Below are 14890 nucleotides of genomic sequence, written 5' to 3' on the forward strand. Positions count from 1 at the left end.
AGTTTACAACGAGTACTTCGGACAATAAAATCCTAATCTCAGGACATGAAAGTGAACGGTGTAGCTTACACATGCTTAACATCAGCACAGACATGATTGTCAGGCTAATGGCGGATTCCATTAGAACTGTTTAGCCAGTACATTTCCACTGGAACATTCGCACAAGTCACAAGCCAGTGATGCGAGTAACAGGTGGACAACGCTGAGAGATGTTCTGAAAATAAAACCCTGAACTACCCCATTAGTCAGTCAGAACTGAAGATGTGATTTAGATGAGTGGTGAAACATTATACAGAAAGTTCAAACAAGCCCAGATGGATTTGAATTTATCTGTTGGTGAGGTTTCTAAATAAAACATATGACCCACTGCTTATTAACACTTCTGTCTCCACGCATCCTCTCAAATCAGTTGTACACACAGTAAAGTCCAACAGTTATCTGTGGATGTGTTGCCAAGCCCTAATACCATGTTATGCAATAACAATTCTCAGTTCCTTTGTTTCTGTTTTTAAATACTGACAGACTTGGTGTCTTCCACGTGGCCTTCCACAAGGCGCCATCACTGTCCTCAGGGCAGAACTGCACCTTGGGTAAGGTTAGTTCTAAGCTAAAGCGAGGCAAAACAAACAGACAAACACCTTTTTTCTCTAAGAATTTCTTTATATTCCCTTGTAATATTTCATTAAAAAGGCTCACAATAGCAATATAGTGAAACAAGCTGATCTGATCTAGAGTAAAAACAAAAGAATCAATGGAGGAAAAAAAAACAGGAACCTGCGTCACTGGTAACTCACTTAATATCTAACCCACATCTGACCTGCAGCACTGTCCAAGGCATCATAGCACATGATGCTCATAAATACAATTGCATTATTATGGTGCGTGTTTGCACAGTGGTAAATACAAAACAATATAAAACAGAAAAAAACTGGGGCACATTTTTAACGTGTTTGAAATGGTTACTGACCACTGAAACAAAGCCTAACCTACGTAGTCCGCACAGGTAAGTTAGTTATCTCCTGGATGATTTGGCACTGAATATATTACCTGTCAAGTTAAAGGAGCCGTGTCATTTCACTACACATACAGCATATCAACGGCATGGTACTCTCAACACAGCATTACAATCATGTATGTAAAAAGCAGATTAAATACATATGTACGTTGAGTAAACTCTGAGAAGTCACAGACTTCCAACATTTTAAAATACCCGGTGTCACTGTCACAGCAATGTTGCGTTCAGATAGTAGAAAATGAAATCGCCTCGACAGTTCTGTATGATTCCTCTCCGATGATGAAAATATATATCACACGCGTCCAACAGCATTTTCCAAATTCAGAAACATAATGTTAGTGGCATACTTAAAAGTGTCGAAACATGTTGCACTTGAATATGTGTTAAATTATTCCCTGCAGTAAGGTGCCGTTAGGATTTCCTACCCTAACATTGAGTGGTGCAGTGTGTACTGGCTTTTTTATAATAGTCACATGGCACAATAATAACATTTTTATTCTGTTCTGGATTCTTATTTTTCAGATGGTTCGCCTGTTAAAACTAAATCGATAAACCGTACAGTACTCGTTTATTGTTCTCTCTCCACACATCCGTCACACAGCTAATAAAAACACACATGAATTAAGATGCATATCAATAAAAACATCACCTTCTAACTTATCACCTCTTCTATATCAACCAGCTCTTTCTCTCTTTTTAACGGAACATTTATGTTGGCACACCTTCCTCAACCTCCTTTTCCTCCGTTGAAGCATCTATTGATCTTTCTTGACCTGGTGCCGTCTCTCTTCTGTTTTGTTGGGCTCTTTTTGGTTTGGGCCCAGCAGCTGCATCAGATCATGCAGGGCTTTTCTAATCTGACTGCCAAACCTGTGGGCATCCTTGGAGGGAGACACAGAAAACAGAATGAGAAGTCCAAATAGCTTCATAGTACTGGATGTATTACACTGTCAAGTACTGATATCAGTACAAGCCACAGAAATCCAGGGCAACCCGACCAGTGCATCACAACGAAAGTCTTAATTTTTAAATGACACTCTAAGCTCTTAGTTCCTGTAATTCTTATAAATATGAGAGGAAGTGTTCTCTTAATGGTGTGCGCCATCAGCGGAACTGAAAACACTGTTTTAAGGACCTTGATAAGTTCCTGCTATAGGAGAGGAATTTTTTCCGGTTCAAGAGGAACTTTGAATGATTTAAGTGAACTGAACCGAGCACACGAAGGCAACAGAGAATTACTACAGAGAAAAGTCATTTGAAAAATAAGCGCAGCAACACTGTTGTAAGTTAAAAGTCAGTCAAAAGTGTCTGTGATATATCCGTCAGGTGCTTATTACACTACTTGAACAACCTTACTGGTGTCATAAACCCATACAAACAAAAAAACTTGAACGTATTTAGTTATTGGATATGTTCTCCAATGCCTTGCTAACCTCAGAAGGTTTCTAGAACAGTTTGGACTGAAAGCACCACTTATGAGAATACTAAATGTTATACTTGAAAATGCATCTGAATTTACATTTGTGTAAAATACACAAACGTTGCTGGCTCCTTCTGAGTACACAAAAGTCTGTTTTTGTGGCAAATGTGATAAAACAAACCGAAGAGTTTGCTGTGCTCACTTTCTTTTTGAAGCATAAAATGACTAGTTTAATTAAACTTACAGTGTCTGGACAGGAGTGTTTGCACGAGATGTGGAAGTTAATCAGGTTTTCTCCCAGAATGCAGTAGGACACCCCATAACCATCATCAGCCACCTGAAAGAGACACAGACAATAGTCATACTCCCTGCTGCCTCATGAGTATCAGAAGCAACTGTGTTGTATATTCAAGACATATTTCATTCATTTACCTACTGTCTGTGTAGGTAAAAGGCTACAACCATATATCAAACCTGTGTATGGTCATTAACATGTGAGGCCTCCACCAGAAAAAAAACAAGAGTAAAAGCCCCTATCTGACTATTTTTTTTGTTATTATGTAGTGTTGCAAACCCACATCGTACACAGTGAAACAGGTTACGCCAGGGGCAATACTCACAGGTCCAAAGCCTCCTCCACAGGAGATGTACTCTGGGTGGTTGACCATGTCAAACAGCTCCACCTGCTGGACTGGAGTCTGACTTGTGGACAGCCTCCATGGCTCAGACAGCACCTGCAACACCCACAACAGTTTGCTGAGGTACTGGATTTACTAAGAAATAGACAGTCACGCTGACCTGGACAGACTAATATGAGTAAGGTGACAAAGCACAGGAATGAACCTCTTTTAAGAAAGGAGACTCCACTCCGAGGTATTTGGACACCACATAGAGGCAAAAGAGGTGTCTGTCGATGCCTCCTCCAGTCATGGCCATGCGGTATAGTTCCTGGTGCTTTTCTGACGCTGCACGGAACAAACGCCTGCACACATCTGGTTCCTGGAGAAGAATGGCATAATTGCTTGGTATAGCCCTCACTTAAAACGGGCATCATTATTTGTAATGTGGGTATTTACATCCACTTCTGATTTACAACTGTACCTCATACATGTCATGATACATCAGACAAAAATGATGAAAACAGCGGCTGTTGTCAGACTCTCACCTCTCCACCCTCCAGTGCTCGGACAAAGGCACTGCTCTGATTGCTACAGGAGCGAACGGTCTCGGTCCTGCCCTCCCTGAACAGACGGGTCATTGAGGCTTCATAGGTCAAACAGAAAGTCCCCCGGTCCTGGAACACAAAGACGTACAAAATCATATGCAACTTAATGCTGAAGAAATGCCAAAATGAATCATTTCTGTCACATGTTCAATCTTGTTTTGTATTACATATTCAATTTAAAATTCAATAACTGAGGTCAAATATCTGACTTGGAGCTTTCGGTTTACAAATCCAAGCTAGCCGATGTTAGCTGGAATCAAATACTAAATGATCTTAAGATCTTGTTTCTATATTGTGATTTTCTAACTATTGGTACTGAGGGACAGCACATTTATGCTTATTGTTTCTTTTCAGATCAAACTCAACAGACACACATAGCCAAAATAACAGACAGGCTGTAAACTGATCTATTACATTACATGTGTTCCACTTTAGTGAGAGACTCACCCTGTAGTAGGCCAACTGAAGAGCCATCTGTATGAAGGCATCCGGACTGACTCGACACTTCTTGACCTTTCCTTTGCCGAAGTCTTGGAAGGAGAAAACATGGAAGTCCACGTCATTGGCAAGGGCCTGAGCCACGGCCAGAGACTGGGAGATCTGCTCCTCACACTGAGACAGACACAGTTAACATCAATATGATGGAAGAAAAAAAATCACTTGCTACCGAGGTGTATGGAGGAAGAAAAGAAATTGACACAAGCAGCGAACTTGTAGTGTATCCTCTCTTTTGAGAACCTCAAAGCGTTGACACACAACATTACTACCTCCGAAGCTTACAAATAGATTTTCTGAACAATTCTTGGTTAGGTGACTACAAAATTACTTTGCACAGAACAACAATTGCTGCTTGGTGCCATGTTTGTGATTATAGCCTATATAGTTGGGCATGAGAAGCAATAAAAAATGTAATAAAAATTTTGAATTGATTGACTTACTTCTGGAGGGATCTCCCAATTCAGCTTCTGTGGTCGCGGCAGTGATGAATCAACTTCTCCTTTGCAGTGACCTTCTGCATTGTAACCAAGCTGGAAACTGTCGGTGGCCAGGGTGTACTGGGGCAAACACGCAACATTTGTAAGTAACGGCTTCTTCTTAGAGCCAGATGGTAACACTGCAAAACCAGCTTTCATGTTCCTTACCTCCCATAAGTGTGCCAACACTGGGGCGTCAGCCCACGAATGCTCTCCATTTATGCCATTCTTCCCGTTCTTGTAGTAAACAACTGAAAAGGACTTGTCAAACCACCTGTATGACAACCGACATCATGAGTGAACACTGAAAGAAAACATGTCACAATCCAACAGTATGAAAAAGATGAACTAAATGAGCAGGACAGTGATGGGTCCGGGGTAAAATTACCTGTCATAACATTTCCCATGCAACAATGACTTAGCATAGCGATCTAAACTAGCTGCTGGGTCGTCTCCCATCATGCCCTGTTCTTCATCATCCAGGGTCACAAAGAAGGCAGCTTTCTCAATGCAGTCCAGAGAGCGTTTATTGACTCCGCTGCTGAAGTACGTCGCCCTGGCTTTAGCCCATGGGATTCTGGTAAACGTTTGAGAAGACAATAATGACATGCTGTGCAACGGTCATGACAGTGTTAACAAAAGAAGCTTATCAAACTGACCGGTCTCCAGCAGTAAGGGCTCCAAGTTTGGCCTCCCCTTTGGAAGGAGGTGACGGGTCATCGAGAATCCTCTGTATCTGATATTCAATCTCCCTCGGAGAGAGAAGTCGACCAGCCTGGTACACCCTAAGGCGGAAGTAGCGGCCTTTGTGGTATACAACTATGTAGTCACTGTCCTGCCAATGCTGCAGAGTATCTGTGGACACAAAAGGAAAAAGGGCAACGTTGGAGAGTGTAATAAGTGTAAATATTTCACTGAGTCTAAGGTATGAATTTGGACCAGTTTAGAAAAGGTGAAAATGCAGATGGTGGCAAGGTGCTGAAACCATGTGACAGCAACACAAATTCATCAGAGAAGATGCACTTAGGGGTTTAGGCGTGTTTCTGATTTAGTCAAAACATTTCCTGTGCCTTACTGGCATGAGCGTCCCTCACATTCATGTTAATCATCTTCAGAACTGCATTCGTTTTTCTTTTTTTATTTGTTCCTGTATGTAAACAAACACATAACAGAATCTACCAAAGTGGCATAATAAATACAGAGATATATATTCTACATAAACAATATTTTTGCTGTATTAATATTATATTTTGTTATTTGAAAGTAAGCTGTGATGTAATACTGTAAACAGAAGAAAAAAAAAAGAGGAACCATTATTACGGTCCATTGGATAATGGTTAACACACCAGAGCAAGATTACCAAGATATTTTCATAACTCTCCGGACACATCTGCTTGAACAGTTCAGGGCTTGTCAGAACAGAAACACATGTTATGCAGAGTGAGTCTTAAATAGACTACAAAGCTGAATGATTGTGGCCACATTCATAGACTAACATAGCCTGTGACAGAGCAAGCTTTCTAAACAAATGGGAATGTGGGAATATCAGTGCTGCAATGTGGACATTTATGTTTCTTTGAACTGTATTTGAACTGTATTTGAAATGACTCATAGGATCACTATAAAAAACAGTTACTCATTGACACGATGGACAATGAACTGTTATTACAAATGAGACAGTGATATTGTTTAAATTCTACCCTATAAATATGTTGAACACATTTCTATTTGTATGTGGTAGAGACTTTCATCTAGAGCTGCAGCAGTTGTGTAACATTAAGAACACTACCTGTTAGCGTTCCAGGGATTCGACAAGTATCAAACATCCGCTCAAACTGATAGGAACAGCAAGGAACTGCAGACCTCAACAACCACTGAGCAGGAAAACAAAGGATAGTCCAGGACAAAAAAAAAGGATAGGATAGAAAGAGAGTAAATGAAAAGGACAAAAATAAATAAATAAAGCAGGAGAGTTGGGATCAAATAGAAAAGGGAAAAGGAAAGACAAGAAAGAGAAGGTGAGAACAAAATGTATGAGCAGAAGAAAACAGAAATTAGTTTGGGACAGATCTTTCCAGAAACCTACGGAGACCTGAGATAAGACCAGAAAGCAAGAGGAGACGGATGAGAGATGACGGGATGAAACAAATTTGTATCTGAGTGAACCACTGATGGCTGGCTAACATACACCATCTTTCACACAACTTTCTATTCCACACTTAGACTCTGGAGGGTTGAAACTCCTTCAGGAGGCCTCATCTTCACTGAAGGAGTGGTGTACTACGCGGTTGCAAACTGGAGCAGATGGTCTTGTTGAAGTAAATTGACATATACCAAGCTGTGAGCCGTCTATGTGTGTGTACAAGTCAGTCTCTTTACCAGTCTCCTCTCCAGGAGTGCGTGTGGTGTTGAATATCCTCTCACACTGAGCAGCACACAGAGGAATGACAGTGCCTGGTATGCGACTCTGGGAAACGAAGAGGAGAAGGCGAGGGCATAGGGAGAATAACAGGAGAGAGCGGTGGAAGAAACGTGGGATCAAACAAGAAGAGTGTGGGAGCAAAAAAGGAAAGCGGTGAGAGAAATCAAGCAAGTGAAGGAGGGATTGAAAGGAGAACAAAAGGTTAGGGGTGAGAGACGAGCAGGGCATGGTGACACAGGGGAAATGCCTTCACATGAAAAAACTTAAGTGAATGGAGATACACATGCTTACACACGGAAAGATGGACGGATGGATGTTGGAGTCAAAACACAATCCCACATACCGATTACCTCATATACACATTGGACTACAAAGATTTCTTTACCAATAATGTACTGAGGCATCGCAAATAAATATTATGTCTCATAATACAAGACATTCAATTAACAAGCCTGTATATGATGTATGTGTGTATGTATATATATATGTGGAGCAGGGAGGCTTGGTTGGTAGCTGAACTCACAGGTTTAATCTCTTCTTTGTTGAGTTTGCGACGGTACTGGAAGAATGCGTGGATGCTGTTCCCTGCCCTGGCTGCCTGGATGGGCGTTGGAGTCACATATAAGAAGTCCTGGGGGAAGAGTGAACGGATACAGGAAGTCAGGTCAGTGTACACATTATCGCCTAACAAAATGATCCCAGAGTACACCTGCAAACACAAAAGGTCACAGATTTGAGTCATAGGAGACGTTTACATTATAAATACTGATCTCCTGAACTCTTGCTGTGAAAGACAAAGAAATGTTTGTGCTTCATGTCTGAGGACATATTTAAAAGCCCCATATGACGCACATCACAATTTTAAAACCTCCAATTTACTGTATGAAGTGAATAACATTGATGTTCTTCTTGTAAATCAGGATCCTGGCATTTACAATGTGTGGATGTTACTTTGATATAGCACCACCTACAAGCACAGCCCCATGGCAACAGGCAGGGGGCGTTCTTAAACTCCTGGTGCAATGTGTGACGCACAAGTACCTGGATATGACGGCTATAAAATGTGATTCATCAGACCAGGCCACCTTGTTGCATTGCTACTTGGTCTAGCTCTGATGTTAACGTATCCACGGCAGGGGCTTTCACTAGTGGAAAGTGCTCAGAGTGGGCACAGCGACTGATCTGATCACACAAAACAAACAGTGACGCACTGTGTGCTCTGATGTCATCTGATTAGAATCAATATAAACATTTTCCCTCAGTTTGAGCTAACGTAGCTCGTCTGTTGAGTCTGACCACACAAGCCAGCCTCCCCTGTGCAGTTCAGTGAGCTAATATATCCCACCCACTCACAGGTGCCATGATAACCAGATAATCAGTATTATTCACTTGGGCAGTGATTAAGATCGCAATAGTAATTTGTCAGGATAATGCTGCTGTAATTAGTATTTGGATATGCGTTTGCATTCTGATACAAACAAACTACCAGAAAAAAACTAAAATGCTTCAAAGGCCATACAATAAAAAAGTAATTCAGCTGTAAGGTCGAGACACTGGTTAGACTATGCAGTATTCAATCCAAAGTGAGGAGTACACCTTGTTAAAAAAAAAATCAATAGATTACAGAGAGCTTTTTATACCATGCCGTAGTAGTTACTGTTGACCATGATTGGGCTGCGTCCCCGTAGGTAGACATATTCCTCCCACCAGTCACTGACCTAAAATCACACATACAGTCTTGATGAGAAAGCTAATAGAGCAGCCAACTGGCATCTGAATAAATAATTTAAACCACAAAACCTTGCAAAGATATACATTGTTAATGGGATTTTCTATTTCTTTTCCGCTGCCTTGCTTTTGACATTTAAGTAGCCACATGTAACAAGAGCAGTGCTGACAAGACTTACGTAGTTGGAGGACCAGAGAGCTTTGAGCTTGAGGTACCACTGCAGGCGGTTACCGATGCTGCTCTCGAACTCCGCGGCCAGTTTGGTCATGCGTTCATACTGTGTATCATCCATCAGCGGACGTACTGATTCCAGGTACTGAACAAGGAGACAATGCAACAACAACAAAAAAATGGTTCACTAAATAAAGAAAATGGTTGCTACATTAATTAATGAACACTTGCAGTTGGTGATATGTACAAATATTCCGCAGCTAAAACCACATCTGATTCTGTCGATGTAATACAACAGCTCTTTTTCGCCTCTATTCTGCCTGTTCGACTCGTCATCAGTCAGACATAGAAAAACAATGAATGTGAGAAAAGATCCATCTGTTTTATTGTCAGTAATCAGTATGTCTTCACTTCCTCTGCTTCGCGTGACATCTCACCCTCTTGACTGTGTCCTTGATGGTGGGCACTGGGAGGTTTGGCAGCGAGCCCTGGTAGCTGTAGAGCAGAGGCTTCCTGCCAGAGAAGATCCGCACCAGCGCCTGGGATATACAAACAAGAATTCACATGCTAAAATGTCAAAAGTACAGACATCTTTAAGTTTAACTTTGGCTACATGGTTTAATCAAAATCATTAAAAATGTATTGAAATGCTTTTTTAGAAGGATGCAAGTGAGAGGAATGATTACTTTAGGGTGGCAAGAGGAAAAGGTGATAAAAAAAAATAAAAAACACTGACCACCCAGACTTTGGTGGTGGTGGACATCTTGCCATGCTGCTCAAACATCCATCGGTGGTAAGAGAGGAGTTGCTTGAGGCACAGACGCATGGTGAAGATGAGTAAGAGCCACAGCATGGTGCTGAAGAGCACCGCCGACAACACTGCCTGGCACTGCGTACTCATCGACTGGCTAGAAATGGAGGCAAAAAGAGAAGTGGGCGAAATTGCAGAACAAAACAGGTGCAAAAACAAATAGATAAACAAGATCAGGAGCTATGGACAGTACAGCTGATTAGAGATATTGCAGGGAAGATTAAATTACAAAAGCTAATCATTCCACACTTTTCACACTAATATAAAGCTATGAAAACCACACTGACCCAATTCTTTACTTGCAAATGTGTAAAAATTAATTTTTAACTTTCAAATAATGCACTTTGGTAACCTAAATAGAAGTGTTACCTGACAGGCAGGTGCTCCTGGATCTTGGCTATGAGTCCCATGGAGGGGTCAGAGCGGGTGTACATAGTAGCCAGGATTGCTATGACCACAAAAAGCCAGGAGGAAGGACTAGCAGGATATACTCCAGTTATCACGCTGTTCTGTTAATGCGAGAGAAGAAAGATTCACTTAAATGTTAGCTTTCCTGTGTATCACTACCCTGGCATACACACTGATAGTACAGATGGGACCAAATTAAGATAACAGATACCATCTAAATCTGACTGGCATAGCTACATTTTGCTCAGTGACACAACAACCTGATTTACCGACAAATACAAGGTGTTGAATTCTTGTTCACGATGCTTCATTAAAATCAATTAGAGATGAAGTGACGACCCACTCGCAAAATGTGTCATAATATGTGGCAATCAGCCAGCAAATTTAGTGCACTTATTCTGCTGTAAGTGAAAATAAATTTCTCTACATTAGTTTTAATTTTACATATCAAATTAAGTGCATCTCAAGCACTACAAGTTCATTTCATTCCAATCAATGGAATCCTGTAAATTTGCCTTCATTACACTGCTTATCTTACTAGATAGAATCATTTTTATTTTATTGTAATCTAATCTTGTTTTTACGCGTGTTTACTTTTATGTATAACGAAGCTACGGCGACAAAGCAATTTCCCTCGTGGATCTTAAAGTCTGTCTAAGTCTAATGAGACGCTGGTGTTTGGGCCCGTTTTGCTGCCTCTTGGCCAGAGTGGCTTGACATCACTCATGAACCAGTTAGTTCTGAATTATAACAACAAATTCTAAAACAATCTGTCTTTGAGTTGAATCTTGAGAGAAACTGCATCATGCAGGAAGACAATGTCCCCCAAGTACACAAGTTGTTGTACTAAAGAATGGTCAAAAGAGAACTAAACAAATGTTTTGCTATAGTGAAGACAAAGTTCTGACCATAATGTTGAGGAAGGACCTGAAGCAAACTGTTCATTTCAGTGCTCCTTCAGTTTCCCTGTTGTTTTTGAGGGTACATTGCCTATGGACTTAAAAGAGGCTGTAAATGGTTTGCAAAGGAGAAAAGAATGAGTGGAATGAGCAAAAAAAAATGCCCACCCAGGACTCAACACAATACTTGACCAAAACACTAGTGCTAACTTACAGGAAAGGCAGGAGTAACAAGGAGGAAGGGAGACAGTACAAACATAGCTGGGACTATTACTGAAGGGTTTGGGACTCAAGTTACACAAGAAAAAACAAAACAGAGAGGAGACACCTTGAGTCTGATGATCCGCTTCTTCCAGGAACGGACACCAGAGAGGTAGATTTCAGTGAGGGCCTGGTGAGACAGCTGCAGGTCGATGCCATCATGGGTGACTGTGAACTGGAAAGCCACCGCCTGGTGGGCTTCTGCCATGATTACCGTGCACAATGAAACCCCCTGTAGTTCAAACAGAGCAAAACTGAGGAACGATGTTGATGAGCTAACAATGCTAGCTAAATACAAGCTAAATGCTAGAAGGACTGAGTCTCCTGTAAACCCCAGGATACGCAGCAAAATAGTTAAAGACTCACTTAACTGTTGCACTGTGGACAAATTGCTTCCTGAATTAGTGGTTAGAAACAATACACAATATTTCCTAGACCTTGACTATGGCATTTTGGTTTCTCGAGGCAGAATACAACAAAGGACGCACGAATAACAACATTTTAGCAGCTTCCCTCTATAGCGTGAATTGACCCATTTAATAAGAGAATGCAGAGGACTGCATGCAAAACAACAACACAAAAAATGTAAACAACTTACAGCAACATCACTTATGTTCTGACAAAGTTCTCATGTGAACTCAGTAGCTAATGGCAAACTGAACCCTGGTAGAAATGCTGTGCAGGGAGGCACAGACAATTAATCAAGCTGAAACAAGCTGAAGATGAATTGCGAAAAGTTCACGTTAGCCAGACAAAACACATCAATATTACACATACATAAGCACTTTTAAGAACAGCTCCACAGAGATGTGTTATACTCTGGTGCTGGAAGCGCTGACTGGACGCTGATGTGACTGGGTATTTTTGTTTTAAAGCAATTACTGCTCTCTTCACAAAGGGAATTGATTTTACTCCACAAATAGGTTATGGATGATGCCCTGAGGTTCAGTCACTACGATGCTGGACTGCACCTCAATGGAGGATACGTATGCTCTTTTTGTCGGTCTATAAATTGCAAACCAAGAACATTTTCTCACTGTCCGAAGGCTCCATTGAGGTTCTGATCTTTATGTCAGATCTGGCAGATACTGTCACGCTGCAGCCGAGGACAACAACACTAAATTTTAGCTTTGGTAACCTCAACTCCTTTATTTCATTGCCAACACAGACAAAATACACTTGCTCAATTGAGATTAGACCACTTCCACAAGAGGAAGACTATGTGGAAACCGATCCGCTATATTGTACAATCAATATCACATACAGTTTTTTTTTTTTTTTTGATGAAGCTACAGATATGGTACAATTTATATGGATAGGAGAACAGAGGGCTTTGATAGTTGTATGTATTTGAATTGCCTCATTAGAGGACTTAACAACTAAGATAGTTTTGATCTGAGAAAATTTGCCAGACAAAACGTTCAGTAGATAGATAGTAGTGGGTTCACAGCAATATGTAAAGACAAAGACCTGAGACCAATATTTTAGATCTGACAACTACCATATTAATGAGATGACTTACACTGGTGCTCATTAACTTTTGAGAGAAAAAGATGATAAAAAAGGTATATTCCAAAGTTAAATGCAATAAACAGTGCAACTGTGTACACATAGAGTTTATAAACTAAAAAAGACAGGTGTGATCAGTATAATATCAAAGGAAAACAAAATCTGACTTACAGGAACAGGTTTGAGTCGTACAACAGGAGGGTCAAGTAAAGAGTTACTTTTTCTTCATTCATGTATACTTGCAGATGGTTTTTTTTTCTCACGCAGAATACACAAATCCTGTGTAACCCGATCAAATAAAAAAACAACACTATTCTCTGAGGGTATAGGGCGTCCACTGTGGACATGTTCTAATTTGTCAAGCTCACAAAATTACAGAATAGGGCTGTTGAGTCTAAAACTATTTACCGGTGAGTAACTGGAGTAATTCATTTTAACTGCCAATTCTCAGACACATGATGTGCAGCACAATGATCGTCTCTCTTCATAATGTAGGTTTAGATTTGATTTGATCATTTTGTTGACAATAATAATGGCTTCTTGTCCCAGTAAAGACAGTCTCTTACCGACCTGACATTCCTTAGTGAGTAAGGAACTCATTATCCCGGATGACTCGGCCTTCCCTGCTGTGCCTTCTGGGCTGGAATAACTCACCAAACTCCTCTAACCTGTTCAGTAACTTCATTAAACTACATGGTGCTATGGAATCACATAGAATTTCATCAAGGTAACTTAAAATCGGATAGGAACATCCAACTTTTCCTGGAGTCATATTCACCTTTCATGGAAGAATGCACTGGTGCAAACTAGTTTCAGCCCAAACTTGTCGAATTCGTTTTTAGACCACATAATATAGTGTGTTTTCTCAACCTCAGTGCTACAGCACACAGACATTTAAATTACACAGACGAGGAAGCTCATCTCATCTACTGTATTCTCCTGTCTCATTTATTATCAGGGTTTCATCAAGTCAGAGCTGTGCAGGTTTCAGCCGGCAAACCAAATCAAACGGTAGAACAACTACACAAACAAAGCAAATTATTGATGAGATGGCGCAGATAATAAAACACCAAGGTGATAAAATAACCAGAAAAGGGGTTATTATAGCAAGCTGATACATTTGAATCGAATAAAACGTAAGGTTTGATCGTGAAGGGAAAGTAGCAGTTCGTTCAGCAGCTGTAACAGTCCGTGTTTAGCTTATCTTATTATCGTGTTATCATTATACCGGAAAGCATCACATTAAAGCAATTTCGCTATGTTTGCTTCCAGTGAGCCAGCTGCTGGACATTAACGACAGTTCACGGTTTTAACGTGAACGCTAGCTGCGTCTGCTGCTAGTGCTAGCCTTGCGCCCAGCCCATTGTGGAGTTAGCGAGCCACAAACGGCTGCTGATAAGGCTTGTTTAACGCTGAAAGATGCGAGGGCTTGAGTCTTCATTGCAATGCGCTACAATATCGTGAGAAGGCTACGGGCGTACCTGTTGTTGTTTACGGTGGAGAAATGACCAGGACCGAGAGAAGCAGGAACCGACTGGCAACTTCTGACGTTGCGCGAGTGTCCGGTGTACGCGTCTCGAACGTCGGCCAACCGTTGTCCTCCTCCTCCTCCTCGCGACTGTACTACAGATGCTCGAGCGGGTGAGATGAGGCTGCCTTCATTGTCCTTCGGAAGTCTCACAACCACGGGACTGAGGTATGGACATTTAACTCAGTATCTGATAATAAAATAATTAGATGTGTCTGACTTGTGTGATACAGGTTTCGGTGTTTTGACGCACGGTTATCGCAAACAATGTAAAACAAAAACATTAAAAAATAACCAAATTTTCAAAAGCTACCAGTAAACGGAATTTACCAGTAAATGAAAACAAAATGTTCTTTCTCAATAATGTCAACTGCATCTCAAGTACTTATGTTAAACATTATACGCCAGTGTATTCGAGATAGTATCTAGACGAGGGAATTATCTTATTCCCATGCCTGAAAAATCTTACCTCAGACCAAGTTACCAGATTTCTCTGAAGTCCTTAACCGCATCTTTCA

The 14890-nt window shown here is 40.9% G+C and overlaps 1 protein-coding gene across 2 annotated transcripts; it reads right to left on the reverse strand.

Annotated features, from left to right (window-relative positions):
* Positions 1 to 646: 646 nt before the first annotated feature.
* LOC125022753 (carnitine O-palmitoyltransferase 1, liver isoform) lies at positions 647 to 14483 on the reverse strand. 2 transcript variants are annotated; one of them, XM_047609675.1, is made up of 19 exons: positions 14326 to 14483; positions 11403 to 11567; positions 10137 to 10276; positions 9693 to 9864; positions 9394 to 9495; positions 8964 to 9101; positions 8697 to 8774; positions 7580 to 7687; positions 6424 to 6508; positions 5294 to 5489; positions 5023 to 5211; positions 4803 to 4908; positions 4599 to 4715; positions 4108 to 4272; positions 3601 to 3729; positions 3279 to 3434; positions 3056 to 3169; positions 2680 to 2772; positions 647 to 1896 (listed from the first exon to the last, which is right to left on the reverse strand). In XM_047609675.1, exons 2-19 carry the CDS (start codon positions 11541 to 11543, stop codon positions 1771 to 1773), a joined length of 2355 nt encoding a protein of 784 aa, XP_047465631.1. In that variant the 5' UTR covers positions 11544 to 11567; positions 14326 to 14483; the 3' UTR covers positions 647 to 1770. The 2 variants fall into 2 exon arrangements, with proteins under 2 accessions (XP_047465631.1, XP_047465630.1); XM_047609674.1 differs by lacking the exon at positions 6424 to 6508 and adding an exon at positions 7014 to 7101.
* Positions 14484 to 14890: the final 407 nt, after the last annotated feature.

This window comes from Mugil cephalus, chromosome 16 (assembly GCF_022458985.1).
Source record: "Mugil cephalus isolate CIBA_MC_2020 chromosome 16, CIBA_Mcephalus_1.1, whole genome shotgun sequence".
NCBI lineage: Eukaryota > Metazoa > Chordata > Actinopteri > Mugiliformes > Mugilidae > Mugil > Mugil cephalus.